This window comes from Borostomias antarcticus (genome assembly GCF_949987555.1).
Source record: "Borostomias antarcticus genome assembly, chromosome: 16".
NCBI lineage: Eukaryota > Metazoa > Chordata > Actinopteri > Stomiiformes > Stomiidae > Borostomias > Borostomias antarcticus.
In genome coordinates, this window is record NC_140249.1 from 14,764,508 (window position 1) to 14,789,471 (window position 24,964).

Consider the following 24,964-nt stretch of genomic DNA (forward strand, 5'->3'; position numbering starts at 1 on the left):
GCCGCCCCAGGGGAAGGAGAGTCCAGTTAAAGGAGTAGTAAAGGGAAAATGCATGTTTAGCCCTGTTTTAATGTTACTTATGATCATATACAATGGTTCAGATCAAAACGTTGACAAAGCTAGCACTTTTGAGAAAGTCTGATAATTGCTCTTCCACCGTTTTGGTCATACAATGGATGTGGGTGGGCATCCTGAAAAATCTTTCAAAAACATGTTTAACTCTCGATTTCAAAGACAAGAAGCTCACCGAGGGGGTAATTGGTGTCCAAGTATGAATGAAGATCCTGAAGGGTTTTATTGATCATTTTATGAAATCCATTGACTTGTATTGACGCGACCGTTGTAGATGTGTAGATCAATCTGCAGAGGGGATTCAGGAAGCGGAACTACTTACAGTAGCTATTGTTATTGTATGTTGCTAGGCTACCTAGTTTGCGGAGGTTTACACACGTATGTGCTGTGACTAAATAGTTCTATGCGAAATATTTTTAAAAGCTTTTCCAGATGAACTAGAATATTACTTAATGGCGAATTACATGTCAGAACGCCAACTAACACCTCGGTGAGTTTCTTGTCTTTGAAATTGAGAGTTTAACATGTTTTTGAATGATTTTTCACAGTGCCCACCCACATCCATTGTATGACCAAAACGGTGGTAGAGCAATTATCAGACTTTCTCAAAAGTGCTAGTTTTGTCAACGTTTTGATCTGAACCATTGTATATGATCACAAGTAACTAGGGCTAAACATGCATTTTCCCTTTACTACTCCTTTAAGACCTTTAGCCCAGCAGCGGCGCACAGAGACCCAGAGACAACTTGCAACAAGGCCCTGGGTCGGCTCTTTTATTTAACTTAACTCAAACTTTACAACCCAAAAGGTTCACATAAATCTAAATCAAATGCTCGGTCCGGGAGGCATGTAGCAACCCCCCCCTCCATCTCTCTCTCCAAGCTCTTCTGGCTTCTGGGTTTTTCACTTCCAACAGTCCTTCCCTGGCTGATTGCTGACTAGGCCCAGGTGTGCCCAATCAGGCCCAATCAAGCCAGGTGTGATGGCTCATCTCTGGAGGGGTTATGGTAGCTGTAGTTCCAGGGCTCAGGCCATTTTGTGGCTGTGCCTCTGGCGAGGCCACCACGTCAGTAAGCTGGTGTGTATCCGTTGCAGTCGTTTGGTTTCACGCCGTCCCAAAAATACTACCTCTGTCTCTGCGTGCTGGCGTGAGTTATTATGAAGCTCTCGATATGTTGTCTAGCGTCGTCACCGCAGTCCGGAGATGGCGTGTCTTTGGTCTAAGGCCGGATTCATAGTCGACGCAAACTACATAAGCGCAAGCAACGCGAGATCTCGTTGCGTCCTTGCGTGTGTCATGCCGAAATGTGTCACTTGACGCACGCAATAGTGCAATTGCTTGCGTTTCCACAAAACAAAACACAGAACGCAAGCTCTCGAGTCATGTTGGAGCTCGCGTTCACAACGTAGCTTGCGTTGTTTACGTGGACTATGAATCAGGCCTAAGACTTCTGAAAGCAAAGACTAGACGATTCCTCTCAGGTGGGGTGAGTCAGCCATTAAGCACACACTGAGGGGTTCTTATTGTCACAACCAAGAGTGGGCGTGTTTTTTTAATCAAGGCTTGACTCAGCAGCTATCTGCTGTGTCTGGTCAGAGCACGCACTCTTGCGAAATACAGAAGGTCTTCCTGCAATGGACTAATTTACAGATCAAACCAGTTTCAACTTGCATCGATCCATGAAATCGCCTCTGTTATGCATCATGTGTTGTAACTCCTTGTTTTGATTTGAGTAGGACACTCTTTGAGACTAGCGTTAGATGTATATGTGATGAGAAGACTACTGGTCAGTCAAACGCGCTCTCCATGTTGCCTGTGTAACAGAGCGACCGGTCGAGATCAGCTGGTCCCAGCAGCTAGACCTGAGAGTCCAGGACCACTGTGGTAGATCGGTGAATGCTCGTTGTGTGAGGCTGGTTCAGGGGCCTCAGATGCCCCGGGGCCCCAGGTGGAGGGCCCAGCACCAGCGGTCAGTCCCTGCTCCCTGGAGGCTGCCGGCAGCTGGGTACCCAGCACACACACACACACACGCGCGCACACACACACACACACATACACACACACGCACACACAAGCAGCACAGCAGTTAACTTCGATTTCACTCTCTCACAATCACACAAGAAGTGTATCTAAAGCTCAAACAGTAACACACACACACACACACACACACACACAAGCAACACAGTACTTAACTACGATTTCACAAGGACACTTGCCCTTATTCTCATTATACACATCCATACCCTGCATATCCATCTGTAAGGTGTTTGTATTGGTTTCTGAGGCACCATTACACAATTTCACTCGATCTTAATCACACAAGGAGTGTATCCAAAGCTCAAACAGTCACACACACACAGTCCTTGATCAAGCATGCAGACTCGTACATTAGTACACGAGTGGATAATCTCTTCACACTTCGTATTCAAAGCGGTATTTAACGATGTGTTTTCCACACCTTGGTGGACACGCCCCGCCCCCGTTCCCCCAGCATGCGTCCTTCCGCCCGGCGGTACGAGGCGGCGGTACCGCTGGTCTGGGCTGCGCCCGGGCTGGAACCCCTGACCAGGCCCTGATTGGATACAACATGTGGTCTGGACGAGGCCGTGAGCTCCCGCCTGCCAGCGCGCCAGCCTGGGCCCTGGGGAATATTTCAATAACAACAACAAACAAACATCTTCATTTGTCACGCACATCACACGGTGTAGGCGGCAAAACACACACACACACAAAACGGCTGGAGCCATTTTGTGTCTGCTCTTCACTCACCCCGACGTCCTTCCCCCAAGGACAGCTGGGAGCAGACATCTCAGACAATCGGTACTTCTGGATGTCTTTTGTATTGGGTCCTTAAAGGAGTAGTAAAGGGAAAATGCATGTTTAGCCCTGTTTTAAGGCTACTTATGATCATATACAATGGTTCAGATCAAAACGTTGAAAAAACTAGCACTTTTGAGAAAGTCTGATAATTGCTCTACCACCGTTTAGGTCATACAATGGATGTGGGTGGGCATCTTGAAAAATCATTTAAAAACATGTTAAACTCTCGATTTCAAACACAAGAAGCTCACCGAGGGGGTAATTGGTGTCCGTTGGTGTTCTGACATCAAATTCGCCGCAAATTATGAATCCTGTAGGGTTTTATTGATCATTTTATGAAATCCATTGACTTGTATTGAAGCGACCATTGTAGATGTGTAGATCAATCCGCAGAGGGGATTCAGGAAGCGGAACTACTTACGGTAGCTATTGTTATTGTTTATGTTGCTAGGCTACCTAGTTTGTGGAAGTTTACACACGTATGTGCTGTGACTAAATAGTTCTATGGTAAATATTTTTAGGTACCTAGTTTGCGGAAGTTTACACACGTATTTGCTGCGACTAAATAGTTATATAGAACGCCAACTAACACCTCGATGAGTTTCTTGTCTTTCAAATTGAGAGTTTAACATGTTTTTTGAATGATTTTTCACGGTGCCCACCCACATCCATTGTATGACCAAAACGGTGGTAGAGCAATTATCATACTTTCTCAAAAGTGCTAGTTTTGTCAACGTTTTGATCTGAACCATTGTATATGATCATAAGTAACCTTAAAACAGGGGGTAAACATGCATTTCCCTTTACTACTCTTTTAATGTGAAAAACACTTGCGAACACAGGGAGAACATGCAAACTCCACACAGAAAGGCCTGGAAACCGCCCCCCCCCCCCCCCCCCCCCCCCCCCCCCCCCCCCCCCCCCCCCCCCCCCCCCCCCCCCCCCCCCCCCCCCCCCCCCCACCCTCACACACACACACACACACTCACTCTCACACACACACACGGACGTCCTTATTCTCATTACACACATTCATGCTCTGGCAGCATGTCTATCTAAGTGTTGTTTGTGTTGGTTTCTGAGGCCCCATTACACCAGAGAACGACTCTCCTATCTGTTCACTCGGTCATGTCCACTCCCCCATTTAAACAACAAAGCCAGTTCTAGTCAATACCGGGAGTGACAGGCAATCAGCTCTCTCAACCGCCAATAAGACATCACACCCCTGGAGACAATAGTGTAATATGCTGCCTTTACTTTAATATGCTCTTCTCTTCCCCCTCCTCCTCGTCTTCCTCCTCTCTCCTCTTCCTCCTGCTCTTCCTCAGGCTCTGGCACAGAAGGCTCGTGATGGGAAGCTGCTTCCTGAGGAGTACCAGGGAGGGTCCTTCAGGTAACGCTAACCCTCACACACGCGTCACCTCATCACCTCACACAGATTATCACCTCACAGATTATCACCTCACACAGATTATCACCTCACACAGATTATCACCTCACATAGATTATCACCTCACATAGATTATCACCTCACACAGATTACCACCTCACATAGAGTATCACCTCACATAGATTATCACCTCACACAGATGATCACCACACAGAGTATCACCTCACACAGATTATCACCTCACACAGATTATCACCTCACACAGATTATCACCTCACACAGATTATCACCTCACATAGATGATCACCTCACACAGATTATCACCTCACACAGATTATCACCTCACACAGATTATCACCTCACACAGATTATCACCTCACACAGATGATCACCTCACACAGATTAACACCTCACACAGATTAACACCTCACACAGATGATCACCTCACATAGATTATCACCTCACACAGATTATCACCTCACACAGATGATCACCACACAGAGTATCACCTCACACAGATTATCACCTCACACAGATTATCACCTCACACAGATTAACACCTCACACAGATTATCACCTCACACAGATTATCACCTCACATAGATGATCACCTCACACAGATTATCACCTCACACACTGCAGTCAGAGGAAGCTGTGAGTTATATAGGCAGGGGTATTCCGCATGTCAAGTAGCTCACTGTACGTCCAGCCATTGAGTATAGAGTTTGGTATCACCAAGGACGATACGTATCTCGATACGGGGTCACGATGTGATTGTGTCACAGTGCATTGCAATATGATACATGTTGCGATGCATTGATGCAATACTTTTACATTATTCCAAAATACATCTGAAAATACTCAACTCCATCCCCCGTTTCCTAGGAGGTGACTGATGGCGTAGGAAATTAAGGACGTTTTAAATCAGTTTAAAACATGACAATGTCTTGATGATTGAATTCTAAAACTATATCTATTCCGTTTTGTTCTGTATATTTTCCTTGTGTAATATACTTTATTGAATACAAGGGGCTGGAAATCAATGCAGTAATGCGTGTGTGTGTGTGGGGGGGTAGGGTGGGGGGGGGTAGGGTGGGGGGGTCGCAAGCGTCATGTCCAGGGGGTGTACTTGTACATCAAGCTGCCTCATGCTAAGGAATCAGGAGAGAGGCTCCTGCCCTGTGGGCCTCTAGGCTCCAGAGCCATCGGTTCTAAGGCCACTCGTGTATTAATTCAGTGACTGTGACATATCTCTTTCGCCTCTGTCATCACGCTGTTCCGTCTGGCGTCCAAGCCGGGTGACATCTTGCGTGGAGCGGCGCTCTCCTGATAAGCAGCCATAAATGTCGGCCATTAAAGGAGTTATAACCCCTCGTCACGGACGGAACATATATTATGCATAAATCTACTCCGCACACAGGCGTGAACTGAATGTGACAAGGGCCATCAGTTACCCCCTGAGCCATGAACCAGCCGAGGGGAAGGGAGGCCTTTTTAACTCATTAGAGATAATGAGGTCATTCTCACACACAAACGGGGCTACTGTGTCGTGGAAGAACAATGTATCCCTCTAGAGATGAAGCTCCTTCTGTCTTCTCTTGGAGGATGTATCCATACTCCCTCCTTCTGTCCCTCCCTCTCTCCTTTCATCCCTCTATCCCTCTCTTCTTCCATCCCTCTCTCCGTCCATCCCTCCCTCCCTCCTATCCCTCCCTCTCTGCTTCCACCCATCCCTCCCTCTCCCTCCCTCTCTCTCTCGCTCTCCCCCCTCTCTCTCTCTCTCTCTCTCTCTCTCTCTCTCTCTGTCTCTCTCTCTCTCTCTCTGCCGGTCACACTCCGCGCGCCAGGAACTAGTGGACGCATAACGCAGCCAGCCGGCCCTCCCTCTCTCCGTGGTTAATTGTCTGCACGTCTCGTCTTGCCGAGCCTGACTACTCTCTCCCACGTCCCTCCTCCCTCCCTCCCCCGCTTATCTCTCCTCATCCCTCCATCCTTGTCTCTCCCCCGTCACAGTATCTCTAACCTGGGGATGTTCGGCGTCAGCGGCTTCAGCGCCGTCATCAACCCCCCCCAGGCGTGCATCCTGGCCGTGGGGTGCTCCCGGGCGGAGCTCCGGCCGGCGGAGGGGGAAGGGGGCGGAGCCACGCCCGCCCTGCGCACCCAGCAGCTGATGACCGTCACCCTGTCCAGCGACGGGCGGCTGGTGGACGACGAGATGGCCTCACGCTTCCTGGACATGTTCCGGGCCAACCTGGAGCGGCCGCAGCGCATGGCCCTGGCCTGACCCCGGCACGGAGAGAGAGGGAGGGAGTGAAGGGAGGGAGAGAGAGAGAGAGAGAGCTAGCAGGGGGAGGGAGAGAGAGAGAGAGAGCTAGCAGGGGGAGGGAGAGAACTAGCAGAGGGAGGGAGAGAAGGAGGGAGGGAGGGAGGGAGGGAGGGAGGGAGGGAGGGAGGGAGGGAGGGAGGGAGAGCTATCAGAGGGAGGGAGAGAGCTAGTAGAGGGAGGGAGAGAGAGAAGGATGGAGGGAGAGAGGGAGGGAGGGAGAGAGAGAGCTAGCAGAGGGAGGGAGGGAGGGAGAGAGAAGGAGGGAGGGAGAGCGAGAGCTAGCAGCCATAACGAAGCCTGTGTCATGCTTGAGACGGCAGCGGTATTAGATAGCTGATTCAGTTTATCATCGCTAAAGTCACGACCGGACTGGATTGCGTTTAGCCGGTTAGCTGTGTTGAAAGCTTGTAAATATTGTTCTTACTATCTATGACCGTTGCTATGTCGTGTGTATTACCACTGTATAATCACCAGGCCTGGTGGTGGAGCTGGGTTGTAACTGGGGCAGATATCATAATAACGGTGATTGGCCGAATGGCCAGAATGTTATAAGGACGTGGCACAGCTGTATGTCCTTGTCAACCTGTGGGGAAAGCTGTTCTAACTCATACCAATGGCACCTTGTTTGTATATAAAATGGAGTCCCATATATTTCAAGTCCCAAACCAGCTACTCAATGTCTCGCAGAGTTCTAATTCACCGGTACAGTGGAGCAGATGCTGATAAATAGACCGAGATGGGGTTTTTGTACATTTTTCTCATGTATTTATTATTTTCCATCAACAGCACTTCAACAGCATCTCTCCTGTGTGAGTGAATCCACCTTGACAGGATAACACTTTGAGATCCGGGACATTCTTTCTAAAGACTCCTTGTAATTATCGGCTGTACTCTGTCTTTTGCTGCCGGTCTACAGAAAAAAAATACAAAGAAAACACTGAATTCACCCATGATTGTCTGTGTTCATATTATGTGTTCTAACTTATTAAACATTTAAATATTGTCATGACCTTTGACAGAGAAATGGGGGGGACCAAGCATGTAGGCCCGTCTTTATCAAACCAATAAACAGCAGCGTTTCTGTTCCACCTGCAAAGGACTCTGGGAGCATTTCTATAGCGTGGTTTCCCAGGTCCCTGGTGTAGCGCAGAGCCTACCACCCATACAGATGTTTCTGAGGCGGTGTTTGTTTTAATTAGCGTCTAAAGCCTGGGATTACGTAATGGTTCTTGTATAGAGGAACCAATTAAGATAATTCACTGGGCCAAGTGTGCCATGGGGCTCCCAGGGACAGATGTGTCCGCGCTCCGAGCGTGTGCGAAAACAGCTGTTTACACGCGTGTGTGTGTGTTGGCGCTGGTAGAAGGTCAAGCGCCACGCAAACAAGTCCCATGTTGCGGTGTGCTTAGCGTGTTCTCGTGCAGATGGCGTGCAGGGGGGTTGTGGAGGTGGTTAGAAGACTGTAGGGTGGCGGTCCTCGCCCATGTAATCTCTCACGGGGGGGGGGGGGACTAATGTGAGAATTCCTCTGACCCCTCCCCCTCCTCACCGCCCAGCTGATCGAGATAACAAAGGTGAGCTCTGTTGGGACTGGGCACATGGCAACAGCAGGCGCTAAATGTGATTGGATGCAGTGAAAACCTGTCCTCTCCTCATTGGTCTGATACCGATCATATCTGTTTTACCAGGAAGTCAAGCTGATTCTATACAGCAGTGTTCCTCAACCAGGGGTCCCTGGCATAATTACAGGGGCTCCTTGGGAAAGTGTTAAAAATAATTTCTTTTAAATGGTATTTTTGTTAAATGTATATATATGTTTAAATAATATTGTGTAAGCCCATCATATTTAACAAAAAATATGAGCCAGTAGGCTAGGCTTATTCACACATTCACAACTCTAATGTTAGCAGAGCTAACGCATACTTTCTTGAAACAATGATTCACACATGATTCATACAGAGAGCAAATTAAGTGTCATAGAAGCCATACAATTTGTGGGGAGTGGGGAAAAACTTTGAAACTGGCCCATGTTAAGATCATAATGTTAAATATGAATACAATATAAATGATTGTTATGGCTTCTTATATAGGCCAATTAAACAGACCCGTCACTAGGGCTCAGTCTTAAGAGGGGCATAAACTGCGTGATACGATATGCTGTTCTATTTGAGCAGCACTGACGCAAACCAGCTCTCTCGTTCTCCCTCTGACTGATAGCATGTTGAACTTGTGTCTGTGCAACATATTATGTCGATGCCCCGAGAAAGCGTTTCTAAGTGTTGAAAAGGAGTTTCACACGTTGCGGTAGATGTTTTTAAAGTTAGGGCGAGGCTAGTTAGGGTGAGGCTAGTTAGGGCGAGGCTAGTTAGGGCGAGACTAGTTAGGGCGAGGCTAGTTAGGGCGAGGCTAGTTAGGGCGAGGCTAGTTAGGGCGAGGCTAGTTAGAGCGAGGCTAGTTAGGGCGAGGCTAGTTAGGGCGAGGCTAGTTAGGGCGAGGCTAGTTAGGGCGAGGCTAGTTAGGGCGAGGCTAGTTAGAGCGAGGCTAGTTAGAGCGAGGCTAGTTAGGGCGAGGCTAGTTTGGGCGAGGCTAGTTAAGGCGAGACTAGTTAGGGTGAGGCTAGTTAGGGTGAGGCTAGTTAGGGCTAAGCTAGTTAGAGCGAGGCTAGTTAGGGCGAGGCTAATTAGGGCGAGGCTAGTTAGGGCGAGACTAGTTAGGGTGAGGCTAGTTAGGGCGAGACTAGTTAGGGTGAGGCTAGTTAGGGTGAGGCTAGTTAGGGCGAGGCTAGTTAGGGTGAGGCTAGTTAGGGTGAGGCTAGTTAGGGCGAGACTAGTTAGGGTGAGGCTAGTTAGGGTGAGGCTAGTTAGGGCGAGGCTAGTTAGGGCGAGGCTAGTTAGGGCGAGGCTAGTTAGGGTGAGGCTAGTTAGGGCTAAGCTAGTTAGAGCGAGGCTAGTTAGGGCGAGGCTAGTTAGGGCGAGGCTAGTTTGGGCGAGGCTAGTTGGGGCGAGGCTAGTTAAGGCAAGACTAGTTAGGGCGAGGCTAGTTAGGGCGAGGCTAGTAAAGGCAAGACTAGTTACGGCGAGGCTAGTTTGGGCGAGGCTAGTTGGGGCGAGGCTAGTTAAGGCAAGACTAGTTAGGGCGAGGCTAGTTAGGGCGAGGCTAGTTAGGGCGAGGCTAGTTAGGGTGAGGCTAGTTAGGGTGAGGCTAGTTAGGGCTAAGCTAGTTAGAGCGAGGCTAGTTAGGGTGAGGCTAGTTAGGGCGAGGCTAGTTAGGGCGAGGCTAGTTTGGGCGAGGCTAGTTAGGGCGAGGCTAGTTAAGGCAAGACTAGTTAGGGCGAGGCTAGTTAGGGCGAGGCTAGTAAAGGCAAGACTAGTTACGGCGAGGCTAGTTAGGGCGACGCTCGGCCTGTAAGCTGTGATGACGGTCAGCAGGCCTGGAGTGCACCGCTCAGCTCCACTCCCAACTGAAATCACACTTGCAATAAAAAAAAAAACAGTTTCATTTATAAGGAATCTTAAGTTGTTATTTATTATTTAACAGAAAAATATGATTAAAAAAAACAATGAATGATTCATTAATTAAGCTATGGCCACCAATGGAGGGACACTAACACTTTTGGGGTGGGCCAGGCCCCCTAAGGCCCGCCCATAGCGCCGGCCATAGTACTAAATAATCTATATTGTTGTGGGGAGGTGGCGTGGTGTAGCCTGATATCAGTAATAATCTATATTGTTGGGGGGGGGGGGGGGGGGGGTAGCCTGATATCAGACAGAATGTCAGCTCGTTACACTCTGTTGAAATCTTCAAAAATCAGTCACCTTCGGTGGAGTGGGCATATTTGAACGTTTTTTCAAAATATGCCAGAGCTCAAAAAAGGTTGAGAACCTGTGTGGTTTCAGATGAATAGTAACACGAGTTGTTTGAGGAAAGGGTTGTATCATAGCTTCCCTATAGGGGAACAACCAACGCACACGGACCTGACTGACCAATGACTGCGAGCGACCAGAGCCCAGTCAAGCATTCCCTGCCTCATAGTAACAACGAGCGAGCGGCGTAGCGAAACGCACATACTTCACACAGGACCCTTCCATCGCTCACTCAGCGGACAGCCACCCTCAGAGAACACTTTGTTCCTCTTCTCTTTGAGGTGTGAGCCGTTGCTTTGGTAGCGAGGGGAGATGTGTGCATTCTGTGTGTGTGTGGGGGGGGGGGCAGGGGGCATACAGGCAATTGGCACCACACATCTGGTCTCTATAGTGTGCCCACTGTTCCGCTACCCATAACCCCCACACCCCTTCGCCGGCTCCTAGTTACCACGGCGATGGAAGGTGCACCAGAGAGTTAAAAAATAACTAAAGAGAGAGAGAAGGACAAACGCCACTGATAATTTAAGCTGGAATTATAACTAGCCTACCTAGCTACAGAGACGGGCAAGAAAGCCATTAAACTCACATTACCGCTGTGAATCATAAGCAGTGCTGTTCAGGTATTGCTTTAGATAGCGCGGGTATCTGTGTATACCGTGTAGCCGCCACACGTTTAAGTACTCTGAGAAATGGCGGCTCGTTTTTTATGATGCTGCTGTGCTCTCACACAGGAAGCCTTAACTTCATCCAACTCACCAGCAGACAACCCAATCTCTTCCTGCATCTCTTTTTTTTATTAAAAATTGAATCCGGCTCATCCTAATGGACCCTTCTGCCTGTCTGTAGTGGGAGGCAGCAGCTGCTGGTGCAGATACACTGTCTGGTTCCCCGATGAGGCTGCCAGATAAGATCTGGCCAGAGGGGGTTCTGTGCACAAGCAGAGAGGGGAGAGGGGATCGGATGTAGAAGGCTTCATCAAAGGCTCACAGGGTGTGTGTGTGTGTGTGTGTGGGGGGGGGGGTCAGAGAATTGTGGTGGGGTTGGGGGGTCTCTTCCACTGAGGGGTATGTGTACTTTCCTTTCAAGACCCTTCATTGAGATGCCAGATGCACAAGACTACACACCCTGAAATCTTGGGAGCAGAAGGCAATGGAGGCACTGTTAACAGAGACACTACGAACTGCAGGTACTGTACAAACATGCATTATTGCCCTGTCCCTCCTGTGATTATGTAGATATTCATATTCTCAGTATATGATCCAGTCCTGAGTGAGTTACTGTGCTGTTGATGGACCAGTATCAGAGTGCAGGGATGACTTCACGTCACAGAGGCAGCCTCTTCCCCACGGCCCCCAGCCTCATCAACGAGGCCCAGGTCCACCAGCCTCATCAACGAGGCCCAGGTCCCCCTCAGACTCCTCCCCCCCTGACTCCTCCCCCCCTGACTCCACCACCCTGACTCCGCCCCCCCTGACTCCTCCACCCCTGACTCCTCCTGACTCCTCCCCCCCCCAACTCCACTGAAATATTTTCACGACTGCTAAATGTACTGTGCATAACATCCACCGCATTCACACATCACGTCACACACACTGTACACACACACATTCAACTTTGCACACTCACTGTATCTACTGTCTGCCTGTCTTTGCACTGTCCCGTCTCGTCCTGCTCTCTGCCCAATGTTCCATGTTACTGTAACCATCACAACCAAAAGCACATTCTCACAGTAGTACAGGTGCATCCCAAAAAATTGGAACAATGTGAAAAAGTTCATTATTTTTTCAGTAATTTAATTAAAAAAGAAACTTTTAAACTTGAATGTATTCAAGATCAATTACACAAAGTGAAATATGTCTAGCCTTTTTTTTTAATCTTCGTGATCGTACATAATGTTCAGTATGTTCATTTATACACTCAATACTTGGTGGAGGCTCCTTTTGCACAAATTACTGCATCAACGTGGAGCGTGGCATGGAGGCAATTAGCCTTGAAATATTTCATTTCATGTGTAATGAATCTATAATATATGAAAGTTTCACTTTTTGAGTTAAATTAAGGAAAATAATGAACTTTCCACAATATTCACATTTCCTGAGATGCACCTGTACAGTATGTTAAAAAAATGACATGGCAACAAAAGAATTCTGATTGTGATGATTGTAAACCTCTCAGAGTCCTCCATTCAGAATCACCTGCAGGGATGCCACACGCATGTGAGGATGCCAGGTGAACCTTGCTGGTTCTGACATTTTGCCAGCCTCGCCCCCCCCCCCCCCCCGTCATGTAGTGACATTTACTTCCCTGAGCAGAGACTGCCAATCTCTCCACCAGCCAATGGCAGAGCAGCTGGCTCAGGTGGGGGTAGGGGGGTTGGCGGCGGTTGTGGGCGACAAAAACGACAAGGAGAGCGAACAGGCGGGCTGGGGGGGTGGGTACAGCGTGGGCTCCGGCGCGCGGAGGTCGATCCACGGACGCGGACCAGAACACAGAGGCGAAGTGGTTTCCTGTTTGCGATGATGTTGTCGTCGTCTGCATGTCCTTCAAAAACCTCTTCTGAAGTGTGCGTCCGATGAGCATGCTGTGGTTGTCCATCGAACAGAATAAGAGGCTCTTTCTGAAAAGGTCTGATTCCACAGCCAGAGAGAGAACAGGCAGCTCCTCACTGGGATGTAGGGAAAGCAAACCTCATCAGGCACATTGGTGAGAGAGAGAGAGAGAGAGAGAGAGAGAGGAAATGATCCTCTACCCCACCCCAGGAGGCCCAGGTCCCTAAGAGGACGCCCAGGTCCCCAAGAGGAGGCCCATGCCAGCTGTCTATACAAAATGAAAGAGCTGTCTTTGACTTGAAGAGTAAAGGTGTAATATTTTGCTCATATTCTAAATGTAACCTATGCACTCTGCTATACTATACTTGAACATACTTGTGCAGTACGCTGGTGTTGATGTGTGTGTTCATATAATATTTGCCAACTATTTTGGAACAGCAACACACACACACACAAACAAACTGTTTGCTCTCATCCACGCCTTAAGTTTGTTCAACCATAGCTGGCAGGATTTCCTGTGACAAGCTCCTTTCTTTATAAAACCACACAAATCAAATAACAAAACCTGCCTCCATGTCATCTTTCACTTGACTGTCTTCTCAGTTGTTTTCTTCATTATTTCCCGTTGCCATGTCAATGTAGGGGAGGGTTGGTGGGGGCGTGTATTGCACCTGTGAGAGGATGACTGGTAATGACTGGGACACTAGGACCCAGGGAGAGATGACGCAGGGCATTCCATGTGGATATACAGTAGACTGTGACACAGTGGCTGTCCAAACAGGCCCGTCCTGCCACCCCATCACCCAAACACAAGCAGGGCCCTCATCTGTTGTTGTAGCCCAAAGCCCGGTCTTTTGAAGCAGCCCAGTCATGCTCCCATGATGCCGAGCGCTCATTCAGGCTCTGACGCTGCTGCGTCAACTGGGCTGGCTGGGGTGAGGCTGACCCTGCTGCCATGACACACACACACCAGAACCCTCCCAACACACACACACACAGCAGAACCCTCCCATCACACACACACCAGAACCCTCCCAACACACACACACCAGAACCCTAGCAACACACACACACACACACCAGAACCCTCCCAACACACACACACACACACACACACACACCAGAACCCTCCCAACACACACACACACACACACCAGAACCCTCCCAACACACACACACACCAGAACCCTCCCAACACACACACACACCAGAACCCTCCCAACACACACACACCAGAACCCTCCCATCACACACACACACACCAGAACCCTCCCAACACACACACACACACACACACACACACACACACCAGAACCCTCCCATCACACACACCAGAACCATCCCAACACACACACACCAGAACCCTCCCATCACACACACACCAGAACCCTCCCATCACACACACACCAGAACCCTCCCAACACACACACACACACGTCGCAATGAAAGGTGAAACTATCCCTAGTGTTTTTTTGTGGCTATAGAGAGGCTAGATTGAGTATTATAATGTTTGGATAAGTTTGGTTTGGATAAGTGGAACTCACTACCAAAGATTGTTTGTGTTTTTGCTGAAGCAAACTACCCATGGGTCCAGATCAGGAGAGCTGATTAGCCTATCACAGTCCAGATCAGGACAACAGATTAGCCTATGACAGTCCAGATCAGGACAACTGATTAGCCTATGACAGTCCAGAGCAGGACAACTGATTAGCCTATGACAGTCCAGAGCAGGACAACTGATTAGCCTATGACAGTCCAGAGCAGGACAACTGATTAGCCTATGACAGTCCTGAGCAGGACAACTGATTAGCCTATGACAGTCCAGATCAGGACAACTGATTAGCCTATGACAGTCCAGTTGATGGTAACAACATTGCTAAATTGCCTTCTGAGTGGATTAATGGGTGTGTTAAGTAGCTGAGCGCTCAGTGATCAGAATTCACTTAACTGGTTGCTCAGTTACGCTCAGACTGATCTGCTCAGAGCACAAGTGAGCAGTTTTGAACTAAGATCTGTTTGAGCCAAACACCATGTCATAATCATTATCACCTGAGCAAAAAAAAACAAGGGGAGCGTTTTGGCTTGGGAATCGTTGGGACGCTGCTCGCTAATCACACATGATTGACAACAGGTGAAAGGTTCTCGTCTCCTAGCAACTCAGCGCTCAGTTAGAGCAGACCGTTTTAGGTGGTTTTGAAAAACGCTCAGCGCTCAGAGTGAGCATTCGCTCACTGAGCGCTCAGCTACTTAACGCACCCAATGTCTACATTGTTGATGTAAATAGAATTATTTTCCAATTAAAGACATTTGTGTTGTGCATTGTGTGATAGCTTGAATTTTGTGAGCAGGTTTGTCGTTTGTATGTTTTGCTTGATTCAGTGCAAGCCAGTTAGCTTAAATAATGAGTTCTGTTGCCATATGATGAGCTCTATGCATTGCTTTAGATCGTGGAGTCTTCTGCTGGTCCCACTGAACTCTTAACCTTGTGATACTCAACCTACTCTAGAGCAGTAGAGGTTAACCTACTCAGTAGAGAGGTTTACCAAGTTCCACAGGAAACGGCACCACTGCCACCAGCATAGCACACTTCCTCCTTTGGTTCAGAGAAGCAGATGAACTCTACGGAACACCCCCACCCCCAACATAACTTTCTGGATTAGTATGAGGAAGGTGTGTGTTAACAGCCGGAAGTGTGCTCATGCCGAGTGCCCATTAGGTCAAACTGGTACCTGGTGTATTAATTACTGACCTATATGACAGGGTGGCGTAGGGTTGTTGGGTACTCAGGTGGGCTAACTCCCAGGGTGGGCTAACTTACTCCCAGGGTGGGCTAACTAACTCCCAGGGTGGGCTAACTAACTCCCAGGGTGGGCTAACTAACTCCCAGGCCTTTCTGTGTGGAGTTTGCATGTTCTTCCCGGGTCCCTGCAAGGGTTTCTTCCCAGGAACCCAATACGGAAAAGATACGGAAGAACAGATGCTCTTCAGTCCTGTCCCTCACCAGGACCTGGACTGAGCACTTGGACTTGGTCCCCTGGCACCACTGATGAGGCTGCCCACTGCTCCTGGCTGCCCCTGGAGGAGGACAGCTTGGATGGGAAAATGCAGAGGACAAATTCCACCGGTGACCCCTGAAGTTGCATGTGTGTGTCACTTGCTGTGTTCCAGATTAAAGACCCCTTGAGGTCTTGTTATTAATGACGCAGTGGTCTAACTCAACAGTGCATCATCGGTTTAAAGGGGAAGTTTGGAATTGCACCTCCCCCTTCCTTTACACCTTGCATTAAAATGCAAGTGTAGGTGTAAATCAAGAGTCATTGGGTCGGATTGTGATCTGATCAGCTTTATCACCTCCGGAGGTGGTCAGGGACGCATTGGGACCTCATTGAACACAAGTGTTTGCAATTGCGTTGTCGATCAACATACGATGACTACATGGGCGGAAATACTTACAGTAATGACTCGTGACTGTTTAGAATGAGAGGAGGATGTGACATTTGGTTGTCTGTGCTGAACAGAGAGATCAGATCTCAACGGGGACACTGGAGACTAAATACCAGATGTAAATGTAATCAGGTCAAGGTTCAATATGTTTGAACCCCAACACTAACCCTAGGTTAAATCATATCTGGAGAAGTTTGGAGTGAGATTTGATGGGAGCCGCAATGTTTTGGGCAAACTGTGCACAATTTTTGTTGTATCATTTTTTCCAAAGAAACATGACTAGGCCAATTTACAGCCATTTCCCAAGTGTTATAACTTCTAATCCTTACTCCAACCATTGCAAAATGAACATAAATAAATCATGGTGGCCCAGGAATGCAACAGACTGAGACAGGACGTGTTGCGTGAGAGCGTGTGAAGAGGGTAATTTGCGTGAGTCTCGCGCTCGATGCATGAGAGTTGGCAGCTCTCCCTATACGCTCATTTCACACGGCCGCCATATTGGTCGAGTCACTGGTCGAGTCAACGGGCACTTCCGCATTCTCCTACCTGATTACGTCAGACTCAACCAATATGGCGGCCGTGTGAAATAAGCATATGGAAGACTCTAACGTTAGCTAGCTACCCCCTTTACCAATGTGTTGAGCTAGCATTAGCAATGTGTAAGCCCACAAGAAGGACAGCATGGAATAAGCTATGAGACTATGTCCAAAATTCCAAACTCCCTCTTTAATGATTGGTGGAAGCAGCTTTCTCACAGCCCTGTACGTATATGGACATCTTGTGATCGCGTCTAGCCACATTCCTCCGAACACGCGGCTGGCTGCTCCAGGGGAAACGTACGTTGCCACAGTGGAATGCTGAGGAAGAGCCATTAGTCATCCAAGCTGTTACCACAAGGAGTCCTGGCTATGAGGATGTGAGGTGCGTGCGACTGTGCGTGCGACTGTGCGTGCGTGTGTGTGTTTGTGTTCTTTCCGTGTCCGTACGGATTAATCCCAGAGATCATGACGGAAACTCTCACTGGCTATGAGTGTACCCAATGACTCAGCAGACCAATGTGCAATTAGGGGTTTTAGGCCAGCCTGGCATAGCAGTTAACTTCCACGTGCTTCCCCAACGTCACCCTGCAGTCGAGGCCTGGGCAGGCAAGCACAGGACCCGGTGTGAGTTCTGGTTACTTTGGCAACGTCGTTGAGGAGGCTCACACAGGGCTGTCTCTGTCTGACTCTTTTTTGCATATTCTCCAAGTCTCTCAAATCCAATACTCACCCTGTCTATCAACCCAAGAATGGGAAGAAAGCTTCATCCCATACCCAAGTGAAATAACATTGACCCATTTTAAGAGATATGATCCAAAGGTTGCATTCCACAGCTTTAGTCATTGAGTACTTTTCCTGGGTTTGACCCATGTACACAGCTATGCACAGGTGAAGTGGAGGGAGTTTGAGAGCTGAGGCTATTCCATTGTCTCACTGTTGACAAAGTTGGTCATTTTGGTTTTGTTCAAACCTACATCTAACCCTGCCAGTTTGTTTTTGTATGCTTAAGTGCTTAAAAAGACATTAATCGACAACAGCAAATATTCCAGACAAGACCTGGCTCTCTCATAAAGAAATGAGCCATCTTTGTCATTTCTATCAACTTGTCTTCATGGAGAGTGAAACTAGGCCGGTCATTGTTCTCTGGGGGACAGTTGAACTGGGCTGAATGCTGTGTATGAGCTGTCTCTTATATAGATAGAGCTCTCTCTCTCTCTCTCTCCCTCTCTCTCTCTCTCTCTCTCTCTCTCTCTCTCTCTCCGAGATTAAGCTCTAATTTGTCATTTTAATCATCTGGGTCTCCTATCCACGTCAAGTGTACTTTCATTCATACATCAGAGTGTCCTCTGAAAATCAAACATGAGTGTTTAGTGTGGGTGTTCAGTAGATTTGCCTTTGCTTTGTTCTCTGTTGTCACCTTGCAGCAACAAACAGATGTTGCCATGCTAACCGTTGAAACAGGAAGTGATACAGTGGTGAGGGTTGTTGGAGAGATGGTGCTTTAGTTACTCTGATTGTGAAACCTTCCTTGGTATTATATCCTTTATTCAAGCAGGAAGTCCCATAGAGAAATTAAGCTGCTGCAGCACTGGGTCGGGGCCGGGCAGAGTAGGAAGTTGTAGAAGGAGACAAATGGCAAATACATAAGGGTCTACTTGTACACATATATACACAACATGGTGCAGGCATGTTTTCCTGTTAATTGCTACAGTTAGGAGATGGAACAAGGTTTGAGGTTGTGACATGGCCACAGCTCTTCTCTGTCCTGGCCTCACAGTGAACTGCCCACCGACATCAGGACTGCTCATATTTCACCATAGACTCAAAACTCACCTCTTCAAGAAGTACTACCAGGATTGTCCCTCTTAAGCACCTATTGTTTTTTTTGTTATTTACTTTTGCACTTTACCTTAACCCTTGATATCCTTTTGATCAACTCAAAACTAGGGAAGTCTGGTTAATTATTCCTTCCTCCCTTCAGGCCTCCATCCAAAGCCACTCACACTACTGTACATACTGCCCCTGCCTAGCAAGTATCATCCCCTGTGGAGGAGTGGCATTGGATGGATATACACTGAGATCTGTCAGTTAGATAGTTTTCAAACCGGCTACTTAGTCTGGTCCAAACCAACAGTTTGGCTTTTGAATGAGTATCATCCCTCAGTTTGGAGGAGTGGCATTGGATGGATACACATTGAGATCTGTCTGATAGATAGTTTTCAAACCGGCTACTTAGTCTGGTCCAAACCAACAGTTTGGCCTTTGAATGAGTAGTGTGTGATTAGCAGTCAAAAGTCAGTAAACCAACTGACCCTGTGTGGTAACCTCTTGCAGCAAGAAGGAAACTCAAAAGGTCTCATGACAACCCATCTGGACTGCATTGTGCTTTCAGCATTGTTCTAGTTCCAGCAATTCATCTCCCAGTGTGTGTATTTATGGTCAGTCACTTCCCAGTTAGCTGAATAGCAGGGAACCGGGCTGTGTTTGTGATGGTTAGCCTCGCGCTGGTGCTTCCCTCGTTTAGCTGGGCTGTGGAGCGCTACAGCAGTTACAGGTCTAGCCTCGTGCTGGTGCTTCCCTCGTTTAGCTGGGCTGTGGAGCGCTACGGTAGCTAGCAGCAGCTACATGTCTACCACATGGAACACGGTACGACTGGTCCAGACAAGACAGCAGGATGCTGCTAGTTTTATACAAGTTTGGATTTTCATCTCCACAATATGTTGTAGTACCCTTTCTATATACAAATTGTTTCTGCGGTGGTGTATTTTATTCATGTTTATGCATGAAGTGAAATAAATAAATACATTAATCATGTAAATCAAATCAAAAATACTTAAAAAAGATCTATAATAATTAGGGCTGTCAATGTTAACATGTTAAAACGCATTAAAAAAAGCAAATTAATCATATTACCAAATTTGAACCCAACTTCCTCCTGTAATTCCAAATGTGAGTGTTCACCTGGCTTCTTCTTCTTTGTGTGGGTTTCGATGTTTCTCTCCCCCCACAGGCTCAGAGCCGAGGGGCTATCCTTTTACCACCCCGAGCCTCGGTGAGGGGTCACCCGGGCTATATATCCGCTTCGTTGATAGGCGGATCGATGAGGCGGGTGTAGGTGCTGCGACACCAAACCGGTGCGCAGTATTCACTGGTCGAGTAGACCAGGGCTAGGGCTGCCGTACACAGAGTTTTTGCGCTGGTGCCCCAGCCTGATCGGATCGGTCACCTCAACGCCACACGAGCTGTGTTGGTTCGGCACTGCATGGCAGGAGTGTTCCATCGATGTGCACTCGGAGCTCACGTTTGGCTTCCTTGCTGTTAAGGTGGAAGGCCACCGACACCATCTTTGCCTCGCTGAGCTTCAATCTCCATTTCCGGAGGTATGCCGCTAGTGTCTGCATGTCCTGGCTCAAGGTCTCCTCCACGGCCTGCCAGTCTCCAGCTGAGTACACCAGCGCAAGGTCATCTGCGTAGGCATACGTCCTGGAGATTGTGATCGGCAGGTCGTAGGTGTAGATGTTGTAAAGGAGGGGGGCCAGGACAGATCCCTGGGGGACACCGTTCTAAAGGCGTCGCAACCTGCTTCGCTGTCCGCTACTGGTGGTAAGGGTAAAGCTGCGGTTTTGGACAAGCTCCATGATCATGCTGACCATGTGCCTGTCCGGCAGCAGGCAGAGCAGCTTGCAGGTGAGGCCGCGGTGCCATACGGTGTCGTAGGCAGCCGTCAGGTCTATAACGGAGGCTCTGGCCTTCTTTTTAGCCGAGCAGTGGGTCGATGATTGGTTCGACGCGGGCGTAGATGAGACGCTCAAGGATCTTGAAGGGGATACATAACAGAGAGATGGGGCGGTAACTCTTGGGGTCCCCTTCAGGCTTGTTCGGCTTAGGGATGGCAACAACTAGGGCTCTTCTCAAGATTTTGGAGATCTTGAGTTGGCGCAAGCAGGAAGAGAGGAACGCTCTTAACCAGGACTTCAATGCAGGTGCGGCATGAAGTATAAGCTCCGGGCAGATAGAATCAGGCCCCGGAGCTTTCCCTGGCTTTACATGCTGGTGGGCAGCAGCGAACTCCTCCGGTGTGAATTCACCAGAGATGTTACCGCCACAAAGAATTCCAGAGGTCAGACACTTCTTTTGCCACGAGACGTGACAATTTGCGGTCTTTGCCCTTGTATGCCCCACTTTTCACAAATTGTGATGCGATTTTGTTTGCAGTGATGGGGGGGAGTGTCTAGACCTACCAGTGAGGTTGTTAAGGATGCTCCATGCCTTGTGGCTGGAGTGTGAGAAGTCGATGGAATTAATGGCCTCCTCCGAGAGCTCTTGTCTCCTACGCCCTTCTACTGTCCCCCCCCCCCCCAACACAGTCTGGCCCTTCTACTGTCTTCCCCCCCCCCAACACATGTACTACGTACTTCATGCCGCACCTGCATTGAAGTCCTGGTTAAGAGCGTTCCTCTCTTCCTGCTTGCGCCAACTCAAGATCTCCAAAATCTTGAGAAGAGCCCTAGTTGTTGCCATCCCTAAGCCGAACAAGCCTGAAGGGGACCCCAAGAGTTACCGCCCCATCTCTCTGTTATGTATCCCCTTCAAGATCCTTGAGCGTCTCATCTACGCCCGCGTCGAACCAATCATCGACCCACTGCTCGGCTAAAAAGAAGGCCAGAGCCACCGTTATAGACCTGACGGCTGCCTACGACACCGTATGGCACCGCGGCCTCACCTGCAAGCTGCTCTGCCTGCTGCCGGACAGGCACATGGTCAGCATGATCATGGAGCTTGTCCAAAACCGCAGCTTTACCCTTACCACCAGTAGCGGACTGAGACAAGTCTGTCTGACTCAGCTCCTGTGGGGGCCCGGTGGAAGGCACAGTAGAGACTCTCACACTCCGCATCCCAACACGGTTTTTAGTTGTTGCGACGTCTGCGTGGGATGGATTTTTTAGCCGCTTTCACCAGTATGCCGCAGAGTTCCCGGTACGCCTCATCCATGTTGTTGGTGTTCGGTGGTGGGAGGCACCTCGTGGATCTATGGGTAGGGAGGCAGCAGAATTTCCAGTTGGCCTTTCAGAAGTTCAAGCGCGCTCGGGACAAGGTCAACAACTTTCCTAGCACGTGTCTATCAGGGAGACGGTTATCAACGCCGACGCTCGCGAATGCCAAGTCAGGAGTCATCCCAGTTTTCCAGCGACCTGAGACAAAGCTGGCTGCGTTTTTGGGATCGGAGAGCAGGGCCAGGCAGGGCCCAAGCAGCCAGGTTTTCTCCATCGGATGTATTGGTGCTGTACCCCCAATCCTTGTGCTGACAATTTAAGTCGCCAGCATTGAGGCAGTGGTGAGGGAAGACTGGGAGATACGCTGGTGTGATTTGCGAGGGCGGAGGCTTGTAGACGTTGACGATTTTAACGCCGCCAACGTCCACGCACAACCACTCAATCTCGGGGCCAGTCGGGGATTGGTTGACGAAAGTCCAATTCAGCCTGTGATGGATGAAGGTAGCAAGGCCATGCTTCCTGCTTAGGGTGAAATTTGGCTAGAGTGAAATTTGGGAGAACTAGCTTATCTGCTGTTACGCAGTGGGTCTCCTGGAGGAGGATGACGAGGGCCTTGGTGGTGCAGGCCAGGTGCTCGATGACGTCGATTTTACTGAGGGTGAGCCGTTTACAGTTCAACTTCAGAATTCTGGTTTGGGAGCCGGCTGCTCTCCCCGCCTGTGGCAGCTGAACACCAGCCCGGGTGGTGGCCATCAGTTGGCAGACTTTGCTTCGCTTACGGTGGTTAATCACAGCTACTGACAGGGGGCACCACGAGAAGGTGTTGGCCTCCCCTGGCTGAATTCTTGAAAAGATTCAAAATGCTGACACGTTATCTTCGTTTCACATGCAGTTATTCAGCCATGTAGACTAAACTCTCACGTAAACACTCACTGAGATAACGAGATGACTGATGACTGAGGAGACGATGTGCTGAACGGACAATTTAGTTTGAAAAAGCTTCTAGATGGAGGCTTAGATAAAGCTGAGGTTGTGTGAATGTGTTGATATTGCATTGATGCAGGCTACTGTCTTTCCGCCGAAGCAAGTTGAGTAAAAGAAAATATTTCAGTTACAATAAAACATCATTCACCTCAGAACTGTGGGGCGTGAAGATGACTCATGCGGCAGTTGACACATCGATATTTAAGGGCTATTGTTCCTCCCCCCTTTTACTCTTCCTCCTTCTGCAACCGTCACTTGTGCCAAGAACCGTGTGTAGGCCCCTTCACTGCCTGACAGAATTCTTCAGCACTAAAACATAAAAATAGTTAATGGCTGTTATGGCTTGTCACTGGCAGGCTTCTACTGCATATCAAAGTAATGACTGTTATATACTGTTTACTCGAAGTGGTGCTTGATGACGGAACTCAGTGATACTTGCACTACCTCAAGATATATTTCTCCAACTCTTACAGTACAATTCTTACCCACAACTCCTTACTTTTTACAAACCTGACTAGCGACGAATCCCTTAACCTTTGCACAGTGACAGTGCCAACCAAGAGACGGTGACAGTTCGTCCACCCACGCGCCTTCTCAGAAAGTCCATCTCTCAGCGAGGATGGATTCTCAGAGATCCCTGTCCACGTGGAGAACGAACACCCTGGTTTTCTCCGCCGTCATCTTTTAGTGGTGTGATAAAGATAAGATGTAGCGTAGTGACCTTAGGAGAGTGGTTAGTGTCTGCATGACTGTCTCTGTCCCTATTTTACACCTTGACAATACTGTACACGACCGTATACCTAATTCCTATTCCCCAAGTTCCCTTGATCATATTTGGGCTTTACTTTAACTTTCAGCTCTAAGGCTGTGGCCTGGCATGTTGAACAAGGCCTTTTCTCATCCCTTACTACTATTATCACACTTAGATATGAGATCTGTTTTCATCCAGCTAATGACAGTCACACATTTCTATTAGCCATTGATGGCATTCACTATAGCTGCGTTTGTGTTGTCCTATAAGCAGGGGCGGGGATCCTGGGGAGGTCAGGGGGGACGTGTCCCCCCCAATATTTGAGATCATTAAAATTGTCCCCCCCAATATTTAGATTGGGGTAGTGGCATTCAAATGACCATACAGCCATGTAGGAAGATATCCCCCCAAAAAATACTCTTGCAAAATTTCAGTGTAAATGTCCCCCCCCCCCCTCAAAGTTGGATACAGATCCTCGCCACTGCCTATGAGTGCTTTTCCCATGTTTGATGAATGCAGCTACCGGGCAGTCAGCCGGCTGCAATTAGTAGTCATTCTTTAAGCGTGTTTGCTAAGGGAGCCACAGAACCACATCACATCATCCATGATGTTGACCACGCGTTTATTTCATAACGTTACAGAATGAACGACCTGTCCCCGTTTGCCCTCTCTCAATGAAACAGCCCGGCTGAATGTCATGGCTGGGTTTCTCACAGAGATAGCGAGACTGCGGTGAATAGGCAGCACTATTAGATACCATCTGGGTGGTATGTCTCTCTCAGTGTGTCTGGAGCTGGAACTGATATCCCTAACCATGTTGTGCTTGTGTTACAGTAGGCTGCTGGAGTCTCAGGACTCTCCTCATCTCCTCAGAGTCGGAAGGACAGTGAGTGAAGGCTACCTGGCTCTTTCCTCCAGGAGACACAGTCACAGAGAGAGGGAGGGGGGGAGGGAGAGAGAGAGGAAGAGAGAGAGGGGGAGAGGGGGGGGGAGGGTAGAGGGGGGAGAGAGAGAGAGCAAGAAAAAGGAAAACGGTGCGGACAGCAGTGAACAAAAGACCAGATGCGCCCTCGACAACTGTTGCTGTCAGGGGCACAGAAAGAGAGAGAGTGGAGGGGGGGTGGGGGGGGGGGGGCTAGCCGTGAGGCGGAAGAAAGGAGCACCTTCAGAAACACTGAAAACTGTAAAAGCAGCCAGAGACAGGAGAGGGAGGGAGGGAGGGAGGGAA

At 48.8% G+C, this 24,964-nt stretch overlaps 1 protein-coding gene across 1 annotated transcript in view; it reads left to right on the plus strand.

Annotated features, from left to right (window-relative positions):
- Positions 1-6,578, plus strand: part of pdhx (pyruvate dehydrogenase complex component X) — a 43,602-nt gene extending 37,024 nt beyond the window's left edge. Inside the window, exons 10-11 of the mRNA XM_084450980.1 lie at positions 4,222-4,286; positions 6,297-6,578. Coding sequence (XP_084307106.1) covers positions 4,222-4,286; positions 6,297-6,567 — 336 coding nt within the window. The 3' untranslated portion in view covers positions 6,568-6,578. The remainder of the gene's footprint in view (positions 1-4,221; positions 4,287-6,296) is intronic.
- The last annotated feature ends 18,386 nt before the right edge of the window (positions 6,579-24,964 follow it).